The sequence below is a fragment of the Pan troglodytes genome, chromosome 12 (assembly GCF_028858775.2).
Source record: "Pan troglodytes isolate AG18354 chromosome 12, NHGRI_mPanTro3-v2.0_pri, whole genome shotgun sequence".
In the NCBI taxonomy this organism is placed as follows: Eukaryota; Metazoa; Chordata; class Mammalia; order Primates; family Hominidae; genus Pan; species Pan troglodytes.
In genome coordinates, this window is record NC_072410.2 from 75,514,791 (window position 1) to 75,532,130 (window position 17,340).

Sequence of the window (17,340 nt, forward strand, 5' to 3'; positions counted from 1 at the left end):
CGCATCGCCGCCACGATGCTCCTCCGCGCCGCAAAGTAGCGCCCCTCAGGGGCCGCTCCACCGGCCTTTTGACGGCTCGCTGGAAATGAAACCCACTTACGTCATCCGTTCGCCCACTTTCCTTGATCTCTTGCCTCATCGACCAAATAACTGTGAAGAAAGGGGTCCCGAGAAGAGTTTGAGGGGAGGGGGTTGGCCGGGACTCGTTTGCGATGTTCCGTTATCTCCATGCGGCGGAGGGATCTGGCGGAGGGAGGTGTTTATGAGGCGCTGGGGGCGGAGGAGGCGAATTAGTCCGAGTGGAGAGAGCGAGCTGAGTGGTTGTGTGGTCGCGTCTCGGAAACCGGTAGCGCTTGCAGCATGGTGAGTGCATCGCTGAGCTGCCGGCGCTGGGCCTGTGGGGGGAAGAGACTGGAGCGAACTGACTAAAGAAAGGAAACTCGCCTCCCTTACACCTTCAAGGAGTGGTTTCTGCCAGAGGGATGGCGCGAAAGAGGCCAGGGATGCCCGCGACGGTTGTGTCGCAGGTGCTCCCCCACCCCCATTCTCGTCAGGGGGGCTTCCTCTAGTGAGTTGAGGGCCGGACGCACAGTTCCCGAGGTGGTGAAGCTCCTCGGGGGCTTGGCTGGAGGAGGATGGGTCCGGGATGAGGGACAGCCCAGTGCACGGGAAGGAGAGAAAGTGAAGGAAGGGAGAGAGGGATCGCAGAGAGACTTCTGTCGGGCGTCTGGAAAGGTCAAGCAGGGGCCGAATTCAATCCACCCGACCGACGGTTAGTGCGGGCGCCAGGAAGCGCCTTTGTCCGCTTGCGGCCGCCATGCGCCCAGGGGGCGGGAGGAGCGCGCGGGGCCCTGGGGCGAGCGCCGGCGTCGCAGTTAGCCCGCGTCCTCCGCGTGCCGGGATCCAGGGGGCGCGCGGGCGGGCGGGCGGGCGGCGCGCTGTGTGGGCCGAGCCCGCGCGGCGCAGGGAGCGGCCGGTGGGGGCGGGGCGGGCGAGCGGCTCGCGGGACCCGGAGCCGCCGCCCCGCTCGGTCCCGCTCGGCCCCGCTCGAGCTCCAGCTGCTGTGCTGGCACCTGCAGGACTGCGGAGATCTCCGTGGCGCTGCGGGGCCGTGGGCGGGGATGGGCGGGGGAGGGGGGCCTCGACGGTTTCCCATCCCCCTCTGGCAACCCTAATCTTCCTTCTCCATCTGGGCCCTGGGGCGTCTTCCACCACCCAGGCCGGATGCTTTAAAAAAAATTGCTTTTTAAAGTGTCTGTCGTTGAAAGAAATTAGTTTTACCCCCGAAGTCAGGGGCGCATCCTCGCAATATACATCTCGTTAGGGAAAGTGTTCGGCTCCAGCTAGGGTTCTACAAGGCGTTTCTTGTTCACCGCCGGAGGGAAGCAGGCTCCGGAGTGACTGCCTTCTGAAAGTCGGTCTTGTAACAATTGGATGGATGCCTTTGAAGACCCCTGTCCCTATTCTATGCTTGAAAACAGCGTGCAGTCCTAATGTTCAAGAACCACGACCACATAAAAACATTGCTCCCCTTCTGCTGCTTTGAAAACGATCCCTAAATTCCGTGTAGAAGTTGCCAGGTCGTCTTGACGTACACTTCGTTTGTATGATGTTTGTCTGTCAAATACTGTGATGGAAGAGTGTATGCGGGGGAGGAGCAGGGAATTTTTAAAAGCATTTTCCGGTCACCTCAGACTGGGAGATCATGTTCTTTCCTGAAAAAAAAAAAAAAAAAAAACAACACCTAATGAGGGTGATGATCTGTGATACTTACTTTGTGGTTCCTCCTGCCAAGTGGTTACAGCGATGGGTGTGTCCAGGAGGCAAGGTGACATCTTAAACAGGAGTTAGGGATCCTTGCCAACTGAAACCTCCAGCCTGTATGGGTGTGGGGAGAGGATTTCATCTTAAATAAAACTAGCGTTCATTGACGTTTGATGTATTTGCTTCATCTTGATACTTCAAATGTTATTCTGAATTTGAATGTGCTGGTTACATTTGCTTTCTTAAAGATGTAGTTACAGGCATATGTAATAAACAGTACAAGTTGTGGAGTAAGCTTTTTTTTTTTTAATAAATGAAGGGTAAAGTTTTCTTTAATCAGTTTTGATAATTGAATCAGTAATTCGAATAGATTTTTTCTTGGTAGAGTTGGTATCTACGCATTTGTGGTCCCTTGCCCAGTGTTAAGCTTTTGTAGTTACTGTTTGTATCACTGGTGCTTTGGGGGTTTTCTGTTAAATTGACAGCTCTTACTATAAGAGACAAAGTCGAAAAAAAAAATCTTAATAAAAATTGACAGATACCATTATTTGTGACAGATACAGTAAATTTGAAAATTGCCTTCAGATAACTTCATAATTAGAGGACTGAGATTTTACATTAGGAATCCAATTTTAAAAAAATTAGCCGGACATAATGGCCTGTGCGTGTAGTCCTGGCTAGTCAATGGGCTGAGGCAGGAGGATCATCTTGGGCCCGGGAGTTGGAGACTGTAGTGAGCTATGATCACACCACTGCACTCCCTGGGCAACAGAGTGAGACCCTGTCTCTCAAAAAGTAAAAAAATTAGGACCGCAAGTTAAAGTATAAAAAATTTTATATGGAAGTAAAGTAAGATTGCTCATGTAACTCTTGAGTTTACATGTAATCAACATATGCTCATTGAAAACGGGATTGCTTCAAGAGGACTTTGAGTCCAGGGTGATTAGGTAAGTAAAAGATGTAAAAAGGTAGAAAATTTTCGTCACTTGAGTCTAAATAATTGTTCTTATAAGTGCCAACGCCTGTTTCTGTTAGGCTGAGAAGATCAAAGGATTTGGCTCTTTTAACATATAGAAACCTCTAGCTTCAGCTAGAATTTAGGCCTTTAGTAATAGCCCTAATTTTTATGAAGCCATTTTGTTCCAGTGATCTTTTGGTGAGAGATGCTATGTAAGTACTATTCTTCAGAATTAGGTGTCTTTTTACCCTAATGAAATAATTTAGATTGCTTTTGATACAGGTAAAACAAATATCCTGGCTTCCATAATTGTAGAAAAAACTTCATATAGGAATCCTTTGTTGTATCAAAGTAGCACCTGATGGGAATGAACAGACAGGAATGGATGAAGGATAGCAGTTTGCGTTCCATTTCAAGCCTATGGGCTCACACATTTATTCAGATAAGAAGACCACCTTTCACTAGATAAACTCCAACAGTATTCATGCATACTTTAGAATGGCATGTAGGAAATGTTTGATAGGTACATGATGTATTCACTTCAGGTCACTAATGTAATACAGGGTCGTGCTTCTTAGTGTTGACAGATCACCTATGGTTCTCCAAAATGAACATTCTAGTACAGGAGGTCTAGGGAGGAACCTGAGAGTATACTAATGCCTAGGAACTTTCTCTGGAGTGGCAAGAGCAGTGGGAAGAATTATATCAATAGCTACAGAAATAAGGGAGTAAGAACAAGTCATTTCTCTAGTGAATTATTCTTCACTTTACTGAGATAAACATACATGTTAATGAGCTTGAGTTTTCCCAAAAGTATAATTCTTCTGGTTCTTCTAAGAAAATGGCACTCCCTGGAAACAAGGAAGAACCAAATTTATTCGCCTTTGTAGCAGTTGGGAAAGTTAGTGCTAGGAAGTCTTCTTGATTTATAGTAGGCTTTAATCTGGATATTGCTGGTAAAAGTTTATTCTAAAACCTGAACTCTGGATAAGTAATACAAAAAGCTTCTCAACCTTCCAAGCAAAATTGAGAGCTTTCAGGTTATGTGAGTAATTTGGTCTCTTGGGTGCTTAATTCATTCCTTGAAGCTCATTTTTGTGATCTCTTCCAAGATTGCATTTGCTTGGAGGTAGGGAGTTAGACAAGATGGTATGAGGTCCCTAAATTTTGACTTTCCAAGCAAAATTGGACAGTGGTTCCTTAATAGCTAACATCCTCGTTTCTTCCTAAGGCTACTCATGTTTCATATATAGTAGCCTTCCCAAAATCCCATCCCCCCGCCCCCCCCGCCCCCCCCCCCCCCCCCCCATGTAGAGAGAACGAACCTGTCTCCCTTCCTGTACAGAGTACGGGATCCTTCAACTTTCACACAGGCTGCAGTGTTGGCCACACATTTAGCTCAGCTTTTTTTTTTTAGCCTTAAAGTGATGTCAGCTGCATCTGTCGCTGGGTTGCACCTTGTGGATTTAGTTTGCATAAATTTTCTCAGCTTAAACAAAGTTAACATTGAATAGAGTAAGCTTACCATAAAGGGCTTAATAAATGCCATGCATGTCTACATTCTGTGTGGAAATTGATCTAGTCAGGTTGATATTTAACACTGTAGGTTCTTTGTTTAGTTAATTTATATGAAATAATGGTTACCATTTAACTCTTTAGGTTAGCTTTGTACATAGCATCTCACTTTGCACAACAACCCTGCAAGGTAAGTATTGTTGTTCTTGTGCTACAAATGAAGTTGACTGAGAGGAGGAGTACCACGTCCAAGGTCACACAGCTATTAAATGGCAGAGCTGGGATACTGGCCTGTGACTCAGAACTTGATGCTTTCCCCCCACGCCATGCATGCCAGGTTGCCCTTCCTTTCAGAAATGGTGGAAGTCCTGCAAAATGCAATAAACTGAAGTAACGTAGCTTCTATTAATACAAAGTAAATAACTCAGATTTACTGGATTTTAAACCTTATTCCTTGGGTAAACAATCTGTGACTGACTTCACACCAAATATTTGTTGGGGGAGGATTTGGACTTTAGGGATAAAAGTGGATACATTTTTTATTTTACAAACTCTGTATTTGAACTTAATTATTGGCTCTTCAATTTTATGTTACCAGCTTTTTTTTTTTTTAAATGAATTTGATTTACATCGTGGTCAAATAAAAATTGTTGAGCAGGGAAAATAAACTACTTTCTGGATTCCTTCCCGAATTTTCTCATGTTGTGCCCTAGAGAAAATGTGTTCCACATTAAGGTGTTACTTTTCCCAGGGGTGTGTTCATTTAAAAAGAATGAAGCCAGGCAATGTTTATTTTTCTTTTACCTACAAATAAATGAATGGATTAATCATTGTATACTTGACTCCCATGTTGGTAGGGATTTTAGATAGGAGGCTATTTCTTGTCTGTGCTTCTCAATACCCCATAAGCAGTTGCTTCATGGATGTATATACTAATAAGCAGTGAAAGAAAGTGCGTGTTCAAAGAATACAACAAGGAGTCTGGATATTTTGCAATCATCTTTATATATTACGGTGCTCTGAATTAAAAGCTAAAAGTTACTGGGTATGTCTGACACCTTAGTGCTTTATCTTGGTTCTACTAATTTTGTGTGCCCCACTCCCACTTAACCCTAGCCTCATTCCTTATCTGTAAGATAGGGGATAATACCATTGTAAGGTTATTATTAAGATTGAATAAGGATAAAATTTATAATGGGTTTTAGCAAATGGCAGAAAATATTTTCTGAAGAAAACCAAGTGCTATTAAAAAAACATCACAAGCCTTGGGCTTACTTTGGGATTTTAAAAGCCAAGAGAAAATGGATGGCTGAACTTTCAAACATTTGGTAAATATTATAGTATTGTAGTTCAGAGCTCTGGATTCTTTGCATTTTGCCTGCTGGGTGAGAAGGAATAAAAGCTTGTGCCTTTTTTTTTTTTAATCACTTTAATTTCAAAACAATGTGTTTAACCATTTGTGGGAGTAATTTTCATTTTGTGAGCCTGAAGCATTTTGATTCAGTGGGAATTTCTGGTGATTTATATCTGGAATAGAAGTGAGCTTAAGTTTAGCTATTCTAACGTTGAAAAAGGAAGCAATGTTTCTATTGGATTCTAAAGTATACTTTCAAAAATATTCTGAAGTATTTGTATATCTTAAACTCGGAGTTAAGACAGCTTAGCTTTGAAGATAAGAGAAACTAGATGGGTGCATTTTCCATCCAGATGTGTTTGTTGCTGGAACTAAATGAAACAGTACATGGTAACCCTTGAAAGGTTTTAAACTTGTTTCTGTAACTGCTAATCTACATACTCTCAAGTCACTAACCTTCCTCTTTGATCTCTTTGTAGGCTGACCAACTGACTGAAGAGCAGATTGCAGGTGAGAAATACTCAGCTAGATTGTACCCATTAGATTGTTATTATAAATTGAATAGCCAACGTCAGAATAAGAGACTTGTATGAAATAATTGACTTTGGTATATGTCATGGATACTAACATATGGGTATAATATAATACAGTAATTCAACCTGCTTTGGCAAGTGGGATTGTAAACTTGCCGATGGAAGATGTGCAGGGCTAATTGTAATTAAAGACATGTATTTTAGTTTGCGTGGATATACTTTGGAGCCTTGTGGTGTAGTGGTGGTCTTTGTTTTGTTTTCTGGAGACTACCTTAGTATAAAACAGGAATTCTGGGCTAGCTAACACGCTAGAAAAGGAGGCCAAGAAGTAACTAAGGCAACTTGAAATGGAGAATCAAAAAAGGAACAATTGAATTTACCCTAGTTAAAATTAGCTAACATTTTAACCTAAGAATTGCATGTATAATCAATCAGGGAATAACCATTTCTCAAGTGAAAAAATTTAAGAAGTTGGCATTCTATTCTATAAATGTCACTGTAGCAATGTAGATTTTTCTCTTAAAAAGCAGTGACAGCTGTTGAAATGAAGCTGCTTAAATCTTGTCCCTTTTAGTTTGCTATGGAAGTATGCAAAATTATTACATAAAACCTGATGTCATGTTCTCTTTATGCCATGCCATAGAACATTAATACTTTTGATTTATCCTTGTACTTTGAGATGGCCGGTTAATGTCAATGTTGGGGAAACTTTTTTTTCCCCCCTTGCTGGAGTTTTTTTTTTTTTTTAATTGTAGTGTTGAAATGCTTTGCAAACTATTCCTTTGTTTTCATTAGACACTTTTATTAGCATGAGCACCAATCAGTTTATTTGCCACAGTTTTCACAGTAAGCAGGAAGGGTTTGATAAGAGCTCAAAAGCACTTGAGCACTTTTTCTTACGCTGGAGAAAACTGAGAAGCCCAGTTGGAACTATATAGCCCATTTAAAGCAAGCTCCCCACTTCCATAAGCATATAGAAATTTGGGGGATACCAGAATTACACTAGTCATCTCAAATACTATTTGATAGGACTGTAGGTAGAAAGCTATTAGTATTAAAGACAAATTTAAGCAGGTTTTATTTTTACTTATTGTGTAATTTGACTTAAACTTAGTTTTTACTTTCTGAGGTTGGTAAATTACGTGTATTGAATGTTACGAACAAAAAGCAAACAGTTTTGGGAATAATTTTTTTTGTTGTTGAGTTACACTGTTTTAAAGGTATCACCTATTTGATCTCATGTCTCCTCAAAAAAAATAGACTGGGCCTGATGGCTGGTAATCTTATCACTTTGGGAGGCTGAGGCAGCAGGATCACTTGAGCCCAGGAGTTTGAGACCAGCCTGGGCAACATAGTGAGACCCCATCTCTACAAAGTAAATGTATCATCAAAGTGTTTTTCTGAAGTAGTTTTTTTATAAATATACTGTCTCCTTCCCAAACTCTCTCAGGCTGTCTAATACTTTCACTCTTAAACTCTGACCTTCTCTAATACATTTCTTAATATTCCCAGTCAGGTACAGGCACCTACTGTATGCAGTACAGCATGTTCACTTTAGGGTAGAAAACGTTACTCAGTGTGCCATTGCATAGTTGATGGTCTGCTCTCTTAAACACAACTCTTTAAAAAGAAAGTTTGTTGGCCGGGCGCAGTGGCTCACGCCTGTAATTCCAGCACTTTGGGAGGCCGAGGCGGATCACTTGAGGTCAGGAGTTCATGACCAGCCTGGCCAACGTGGTGAAACCCCATCTCTCCTAAAAATACAAAAATTAGCCAGGCATGGTGGCGTGCGCCTGTAATCCCAGCTACTCAGGAGGCTGACGCAGGAGAATCACTTGAACTTGGGAGGCAGAGGTTGCAGTGAGGCAAGATCGTGCCACTGCACTCCAGCCTGGGCAACAGAGAGAGACTTTGTCTCAAAAAAAAAAAAAAAAAAAAAGTTTGTGTCTATTGAATATAAGAGGATCCCTCTTCAGTGATTGATAGCATTTTTATTTTTTGATTTATTTTGAGACAGTTTCACTCTTGTTGCCCAGGCTGGAGTGCAATGGCGCAACCTCCGTCTCCCGGGTTCAAGCTGTTCTGCTTCAGTCTCCCGAGTAGCTGGGATTAGAGGCATGCACCACCTGGCTATTTTTGTATTTTTAGTAGAGATGGAGTTTCTCCATGTTGGTCAGGCTGGTCTCAAACTCGCAACCTCAGGTGATCCACTCGCCTCAGCCTCCTAAAGTGCTGGGATTACAGGTGTGAGCCACCATGCCTGGCCTGGTAGAATTCTTATAAAGAATACTTGTAGTTCATCAAAACTGTGACATTCAGGACCTGTTCTCTTTATTGTCTTTAAGTTAAATCCTATCTTTTCTTGGCTTTCATCATAAAATTAGGTTTCCAATGGGAGTAGAGGGAAAAAAATCTGTTCTTAGGTTCTCTTCTTATCCTACCTTTTCCTAGACCACAGATTTCTTTAAAGCCATTCCTTGGACCTCCAGGTTTCAGTTAAGATTTAGGGCAGAGGAACCAAAACTTCTATGCTACTAAAATAAAAATCATGTGCGGTCAGGGACCTTTTTGTTCTACTTTGTAGGCCCGGTACCTGCCACATAGTAATCATTGAATATTTCTTGAATAAATTTTATTCTTAATGAGTGTGTAACACAAAAAAGTCCTAGAGCACTACTATTCTAAGATTTCTGCCTACTCTCCAAATCCCTTCCTCCCAAATTTGGTATATTTCAGTGTTTACCTTTGCGATGAAGGCAATTTTTTAATCTGGTAAATTGTAATTGTTGGTGGCTGGGCATGGTGGCACATGTCTAATCCCAACACTTTGGGAGGCTGAGGCAGTGGGATTACTTGAGCCCAGGAGTTCAAGACCAGTCTGGGCAACACAGCAAGACCCTGTCTCAAAAAAAGAAAAAAAATTTTTTTTTTTTTTAGTTGTAAGTGCTGGTGACCGCTAACATCCTTGTGTAGATGAAGTTACTAAATTTTTTTTTTTTTTTTTTTGAGACGGAGCTTCACTCTCTTGCCCAGGCTGGAGTGCAGTAGCATGATCTTGGCTCACTGCAACCTCTGCTGTCCAACTTCAAGCAATTCTCCTGGCTCAGTCTCCCAAGTAGCTGGGATTACAGGCGCGCACCACCACACCCGGCTAGTTTTTGTATTTTTAGGAGAGATGGGGTTTCACCATGTTGGCCAGGCTGGTCTTGAACTGCTGACGTCAGGTGATCCGCTTACCTTGACCTCCCAAAGCGTTGGGATTACAGGCATGAGCCACTGTGCCCAGCCTAAAATTTTTTATATTACCTGGTCGTATAGAGCATTCCAGTCTAGTATGACATCACTAACAAGTTCATTTTGTTGATAACTCTGCCATGATGTCATTAGTTGTTGCTGTTTGACTTTTGGAAGACTGATAGGAAAAATGTACAGTATTTTTTCCTTAAGAAGTCTGTACCTAAACTTTCATTAAATTTTCAAGGTCCAAATTTGTTTGATAAAAATATTAATATTACTCAATGTATAGCAACAACTGCATGAAGCGCCAAAAGAGTTCCAGTACATGATCTTTAAGGGATTATTAAGTTCAGAATTTTGTGAAGAAATAGAAGTTAATAAACAGTCATTTGATTTGTTTTGTAATTGTCTTGTGATAACCTATTTTAATAAAATTTTTAAAACGTTATTTTAATAAAATTATATGTTTAGGTAATAAACTAATTAGGGAAGGCCCTTGGAGTTGCTAATGAACAAATAAAACTTGAGTAATAGATTTTTCTGAAAGTTTCAGTTTGGTCAGCTAAAATGGATTTTGGTAGGTTCCTTATACCTATCAATTATGTAGAAGATAGCTGTTCTGTGGCATTCAGGACCTGTTCTCTTTATTGTGTGTGTAGGTTTTGACTCTTGGATTAATTTCAAGTCATTCCTGGGAGTTACTGTTTAGAATTATATGCTTCTGTACTTAAAGATTATGCTAGTTTTGAAGTACAGGTAAACTGTAAAGGCAGGTGAATTAAAATTTTACTTTGGGGTTTATTATTTTGAGTTTTTACAGGTATTTTTTACTCTTTAGTATAAAAATACAAGTAAAAATTTGGAATAAACCTTGACCTTTAACAGAAATGTTATTTGTTCCTTTCTTGAATGAATAACAAATGGTATTAGCATAGATACGGTTTTATTTTCTGCATTTTACTTATTCTAGCAAACATTTTAAGTGTTATTAGATTTTTAAATTTCTTGAAAGTTATACATAGTCTTACACTATGCATCTTCCAGTATTTAGCTTTTTGTTAAATTGTGTAATAGAAAGGTGATTACTGCTAATGAAACATTGGGAATTTATGCACCTAATGGTGGTGTTAAAAGATACCCATAGCAGAGAATGTAATATAAACAAATACCTCAAAGTCCTTTAATTTTCTTGTAACCTAAATTAGGTGAAAGGTGCAATGTGTCTGAACTCCAATATATGTATTTCTAGATATTTCTACATTCTGTTTAAAAACAGTAAAATTGAAATGTCTTTATCAATTGTGCTATTTGTAGGTGGAGACTCCCTGATCTATTTTTGTCTTTAGGTTGATCTAGGTTAGCACTGTATACTATCTTCATAAAATCAATTAGTGTGGTACGAACCTTCTGATTGGTATTAGATGAGTTCCTCTATAAACCAGTAATATTTAAATAAGAAAGAATGCAGTTAGGAGGCAATTGTAATAGCCCCGGCAAAGGACGATGGAGCCTTGAACCAAAATACTGGTTGTAGAGATGGAGGAAAAATCAGGCAGTATTTAAATGATAGAATTCGAGACCTGTTGACAGATTTCAGACTGAAAGAGTTAAAAGTGGCTCTTGGGCTTTTGCTAGTACCTTTAGGGTTGCCTGGGAGTATAGAATTCATTTTCATATATTTTGCTTGTCATCAGCCAGGGGAGCTATATCGTGTAGACAGCCAGAAATAAAGATATTTATTGAGCGAGATGGGTAGACTAAAGATATCTTCGTTGTAAGTGGGTATAGATGAAGTGGCCAAGGAGTGGAAAAAAAGGATAAAATTGGTCACATCTAGACATAAGAGACAGGAGTAAGAGCCTTTGGCAGTATATGGTAGGAGGAAAATCAAAGTACTGTTATGAAGGCCAAGAAAAGTTTTGAGAGTTTTTCCATGCAGTTTTGGATGCTGCAAAAAAATGAGATAGTCTTTATCTTGACATTTATTAAGTATTTATTTGTTGGACATAGTTCTAAGTGTTTGACACATACTAATTTTTTTATGGGGGGTGACCAGGTGAATACCCCTTGTGGGCATGGTATACTGTGTCACCCCACTTACTGGGCGCATTTATGTCATTTCACAGAAATGAGGAAGCTGAGGCAGAAAAGGTTTAGTAGCTTGTCCAGATTGCATTGCCAGAAGAAGAAACAGAGCTAGGAAATTCTAACCCAGTAGTCAAGTTACAAAGTCTCATTTTAGTTTCTATGCCATATGGCTTCACATTGAAGCATACTTGATGGATTGGGTGACTGACTAGTGGTCATTGGTAAACTCAGCATTTTCAGGTGATGAGTTGGAGCTGGATGTCATTTTAAAATAGTGGATTGTTTGGAGAGAGGAAATTGGTATGAGTAGTAGTGCCTTCCAAAATTTGGGGAGGGATAAGGGCAAGCATTTAAAATATAACTAAGGTTTCAATTTAGTTTTAGGCTAAGCGATGTGAAGATATTTATGTGGTAATGGGCAAATTAGTGGAAGAATAGTTGAGTCCAGGGAAGAGGTAATATGGAATGAAACTGGAAGGTGTACGCGAATTGGAGTAGGGATAAGCAGGCAGGGAATAAATTGGCCTTGGACCGTAAAGAAGGTACACCATTTCTTACACATGTGTCACATACATTTTCAAATGTATGGCTATGTTGGGAAAGCTTAATGGCCCCATGAACTTGGAAACTTTTTGTATTCATTTGCTGATAGGGTCTAATATTTTCTGGGAAATGACTTACTTGGAAAATACTAGCTTTATTATTTACTGATTGGTATAACTTTGCAGTATCAAAGTTAGTCTGTTTTAGTTTCTTTCTTTTTTTTTTTTGAGACAAGTCTCACTCTGTTGCCCAAGCTGGAGTGCAGTGGTGTGATCTCGGCTCACTGCAACCTCCACCTCTCGGGTTCAAGCAGTTCTCCTGCTGCAGCCTCCCCAGTAGCTGGGACTACAGGCGCACGCCGCCACACCCAGCTTGTGTGTGTGTGTGTGTTTGTGTTTTAATAGAGACGGGGGACTACAGGCGCACGCCGCCACACCCAGCTTGTGTGTGTGTGTGTGTGTTTGTGTTTTAGTAGAGACGGGGGACTACAGGCACACGCCGCCACACCCAGCTTGTGTGTGTGTGTGTTTTAGTAGAGACGGGGTTTCACCCTGTTGTTCAGGCTGGTCTGGAACTCACCCTGAGCTCAGGCAGTCTGCCCACCTTGGCCTCCCAAAGTGCTAGGATTACAGGTGTGAGCCACTGCACCTGGCTTGTTTTAGTTTATCTGTAAATGGTGAATGAAGCCAGGTAGTCTGGAGTGTTGCACCAGCAGGAGGTTTCCATGTAATCTAGTGATGTATTAGAAGGAACATATAGCCGGGCACAGTGGCTCATGCCCTGTAATCCCAGCACTTTGGGAGGCAGAGACAGGCGGATCACCTGAGGTTGGGAGTTCGAGGCCAGCCTGACCAACGTGGAGAAACCCCATCTCTACTAAAAATAGAAAATTAGCTGGGCGTGGTGGTGCATGCCTGTAATTCCAGCTACTCGGGAGGCTGAGGCAGGAGAATTGCTTGATCCTGGGAGGAGGAGGTTGTGGTGGGCTGAGATTGCACCATTGCACTCCAGCCTGGACAACAAGAGCGAAAGTCCATCTCAAAAAAAAAACAACAGCAAGAAGGAACATACTATCACAACAAGATGTTAAGGAATAATCAGTTTCACTATATAAGGTTGGGATTTTAATATTCCAAAGAAAGCTCAAAATGATCTTTGTTCTCAGTGACATGCATTTAGCTAAAACTGGACATTCATATCTTGATCAGCCCATTGTTACAGACTCTTTATATAGTCCCTTCTCCTGCCTTACTAGAAAGGGAAAGTAGCCTGTTTTAATTTAGTAGGTGATTGATTTAGACATAGTGGCTAACTCTAAACACAGTATACAGAAACAGTTTAATTGCTCTGTAGAAATACATATTTGGGTACCAATAGTCTTATTTTTGTTTTGTGAGTGTAGGTTAGGTCTGTAATTTTGAATTATGTTCCACAGAGCAGCTTCAGTGACAGAGGAGCCAGTCATTTGGGGATTTGGTTCTTTTCCTCTGTAAACCTAGGATAATTTTACTTAGGTCAGCATGAAAGTACAGTGGTATGATTGGTCAAAGATATATTTGAAATATTATCATAAGGTATCATAAAGATTGGTTAATCTTTAGGAGTCAAAGTCACATTTCAATTGCTACCTCCATTGGTATTTTTCCGTTAAAAGTTTTTGGGTTTTTCTGAGACGTGGGGTCTTACAGTTTGGCCAGGCTGAAGTGCAGTGGCTATTCACTGGCACGATCCCACCACTGAGTAGGCTTTAAGAGTTAATACGTTTCATTTAGGTTACATTTTATTATTAATCTGTGTATTTGGATTGTGGTCTTTCTTTCAAACAGAATTCAAAGAAGCTTTTTCACTATTTGACAAAGATGGTGATGGAACTATAACAACAAAGGAATTGGGAACTGTAATGAGATCTCTTGGGCAGAATCCCACAGAAGCAGAGTTACAGGACATGATTAATGAAGTAGATGCTGATGGTAAGTCTTCAATTTTGGGGGGTGGGAGGGGTTGAAGAAGTGATACTTAGATGTTTCCACTAAACCTTTGCTGTTTGCTTATATGTTTCCACTAAAGCTTTGATGTTTCCACTAAACCATTTCAGGTAATGGCACAATTGACTTCCCTGAATTTCTGACAATGATGGCAAGAAAAATGAAAGACACAGACAGTGAAGAAGAAATTAGAGAAGCATTCCGTGTGTTTGATAAGGTACGTCAAGGACTGGATATGTTAAATTTTGAGGATGAAATGAAGATACCAGGACTCATTATGAAGACCTGTGTTTTTTTGGTTTTTTGTTTTTTGTTTTTTTTTTTTTGATGATTTACCAACATTTTAATTACCAAGCAAAAGCTTTTTAAGAATTCAGTATAGACTTTCTAATATATGTATTGCGTTCATCTTGTCAAAGGAGGTGTCACTTGACTTTGGGACTAGGAAATAATGATTTTAATGTAGGACATTTTGCTTGGCTCTTAATGACATTTGTAGGTCAACTGTGTAGATTTGTATGCATTTCTAAAGTATGTTTTTCCCCCAATGTGAAATTTAGTAGTAAACTTAATAAATTTCCATTCCAACTCTCAAGTCTGTAATTTGACTCAGAAACTATACTAAATTTTTTGCTAGGATGGCAATGGCTATATTAGTGCTGCAGAACTTCGCCATGTGATGACAAACCTTGGAGAGAAGTTAACAGATGAAGAAGTTGATGAAATGATCAGGGAAGCAGATATTGATGGTGATGGTCAAGTAAACTATGAAGGTAAATGTTTCACTCTCAAGCCTCATTCTTCACTTTGATTTTTAAGATAAGAGGTGCTTTGTTAGAGAACTGATCAAAATTAGTGACCCTTCCCCCCAAATTAGGTTGCTAAAACAGTTACTTATATTTAACCTTCTTAAAATTCAGAGTGTTGTCTGCAGACTAGGTAACATTGCTCTGACTTGAGAACTTAATTTAGAAATATTTACTATCAGGTTCTGTCCCTACACCTGGAATCAGCATTTTAATAGGATTCTTGAGTGATTCATGTATAAAGTTTGAGAAGCACTGTTCAGTGTTTGTGTGATTGTGGAACAATGTGGAAAGCAAACTTATTCCAACTTTCCTAAAATGAAATTAATGTGACTTTCTTTCCCTGCACTGTATTATCTTTTTTCTTTAATTGGCTTTAGTCTGAAACTGAAGTTTACATGTGCTTCAAAAGTATCGTATCTATTAACTTTAAGATGGCCATATCAGGAAGCAAGGCATTTAGAAACTGAAGGATTTTGAGTAAAACTTTGTATTTTTTTCATGATGTAACTACTTAACTTAGAAAAGAGCATAAAATGTAATGTTATAAAAATTAAACCTAGCCCATAGCATTGAATTTACAATATTGTCTTGTAATCCAGCAGACTTAAAATTCAAGTCTAAACTAAGATAGAGCCAAGAATGCTCTTTTTTATATTGGCCTATGTAAAGCGTTAATTTGGCTCTTACTAATAAACCTGAATAGTTATGGTTAATGAGGTTCCAGCCTGGGCAATAAACTAGCTTCCCTCTGTACTTAATGGTAATTCTGAGGAAAGAGAGGAATGGAAAGAGTACTCAGTAATTGAGTAAATGTGATTTTTTTTTTTTTTTTGGTCTTTTGCTATTGACTCATTTTTTGTGTACTTCTTCTTTTTCAGAGTTTGTACAAATGATGACAGCAAAGTGAAGACCTTGTACAGAATGTGTTAAATTTCTTGTACAAAATTGTTTATTTGCCTTTTCTTTGTTTGTAACTTATCTGTAAAAGGTTTCTCCCTACTGTCAAAAAAAATATGCATGTATAGTAATTAGGACTTCATTCCTCCATGTTTTCTTCCCTTATCTTACTGTCATTGTCCTAAAACCTTATTTTAGAAAATTGATCAAATAACATGTTGCATGTGGCTTACTCTGGATATATCTAAGCCCTTCTGCACATCTAAACTTAGATGGAGTTGGTCAAATGAGGGAACATCTGGGTTATGCCTTTTTTAAAGTAGTTTTCTTTAGGAACTGTCAGCATGTTGTTGTTGAAGTGTGGAGTTGTAACTCTGCGTGGACTATGGACAGTCAACAATATGTACTTAAAAGTTGCACTATTGCAAAACGGGTGTATTATCCAGGTACTCGTACACTATTTTTTTGTACTGCTGGTCCTGTACCAGAAACATTTTCTTTTATTGTTACTTGCTTTTTAAACTTTGTTTAGCCACTTAAAATCTGCTTATGGCACAATTTGCCTCAAAATCCATTCCAAGTTGTATATTTGTTTTCCAATAAAAAAATTACAATTTACCCAATGGTTGCTCTGCATCTGAGTCATTTAACTGTTGAAGTCTAATAATTTTGAAAATAAAATATGGCATTGGTTTCTGCTTGGTATAGTCTAGATAATTTTTTCTCGTGTGGGGAAGCATATGGAGATGGGTGGCAGAAATAGTGAAGGTGGGAAAGGAAGGAGAAAAGGACTGGAAAAGTGAGAAAAGAGGGAGAGAAGCACAGAAAATAAGAGGAACAAAATAAGGGGTGTAACTAAGGAGAGATTGAAGAGGAAGGCCGAAAAGATGGGGATCTATGGGGGCTGGCTTAGTGTAGTCACCTTTTGGGGGCCACCATCATGCGTGCCCACAACATTCTTCCACCACCATGCCTGTCGTACTGTGCTACTGTGTTAGACCCAGGACACCTGTGAGTTCCCTCTGTGCCCACAGAACAAGATGGTGGCAGTCATGGGAAAAGAGGGGCAAGTTTTTTGTTTTGTTTCTTTATCCAGATTGTATTTGACAACTTCAAAAGGCCCAAATGAAAGACTCAAAAACTTAAGTGTACCTAGCATGGGAATTGGCATAAAGTAGGTATTTACTGTTTCCTACCTTTATAGTTTTCAACTTTGGCGTTTGTCCATGTTGACTTAAGCTGTGCAATGATGTTTTAAATGTTTGCATGTTCAAAAAAAAAAAACACCAAATCTAGTTGGGGTGAGCATCCTTATAGTTTTACTTCTATTAACTAATATTTTATTCATTGTGCTTTTTAATTCTATAAGATGAGAATTTTCAGCTTGCCCATCTGCAACATTTTACAAAAAAAGATGTGTTTAGGAGTAAGTTGGCAATGACTACACCTTGTTTTAGTTTTTGCTGGCTTCTATCATTGCTTTCTCTATAATTTGAGCTACACCAAAGGTGGTTATCAGGGTTTTTATTTTTTTAAACTACCTTTTAAATGCTTAATGAAAGATTCCATAGCAAATCAGAGCCAAGATTAAAACATTGAGTGTAATTGTTACCTGGTTATTGTAGCTACAAGGTCTTTAACTTCCCAGGGGTAATTC

General features: G+C 39.7%; 1 protein-coding gene across 2 annotated transcripts; it reads left to right on the plus strand.

The window, feature by feature from the left end:
- The first annotated feature begins 247 nt into the window (after nucleotides 1–247).
- On the plus strand, nucleotides 248–16,386 carry CALM2 (calmodulin 2). Of its 2 annotated transcripts, XM_016943209.3 has the most exons (7): nucleotides 248–363; nucleotides 4,382–4,427; nucleotides 6,071–6,101; nucleotides 13,819–13,962; nucleotides 14,088–14,194; nucleotides 14,615–14,750; nucleotides 15,665–16,306. In XM_016943209.3, exons 1-7 carry the CDS (start codon nucleotides 263–265, stop codon nucleotides 15,691–15,693), a joined length of 594 nt encoding a protein of 197 aa, XP_016798698.1. In that variant the 5' UTR covers nucleotides 248–262; the 3' UTR covers nucleotides 15,694–16,306.
- Nucleotides 16,387–17,340: the final 954 nt, after the last annotated feature.

Excerpts from the sequence above, each read along its gene's own strand:
- CALM2 (XM_016943209.3), top strand. The coding sequence starts at position 263 with ATGAGGCGCTGGGGGCGGAGGAGGCGAATTAGTCCGAGTGGAGAGAGC. Across the intron at positions 4,428-6,070 it reads TTGCACAACAACCCTGCAAG|GCTGACCAACTGACTGAAGA; the intron begins GTAAGTATTGTT and ends ATCTCTTTGTAG. Across the intron at positions 13,963-14,087 it reads TAATGAAGTAGATGCTGATG|GTAATGGCACAATTGACTTC; the intron begins GTAAGTCTTCAA and ends AAACCATTTCAG.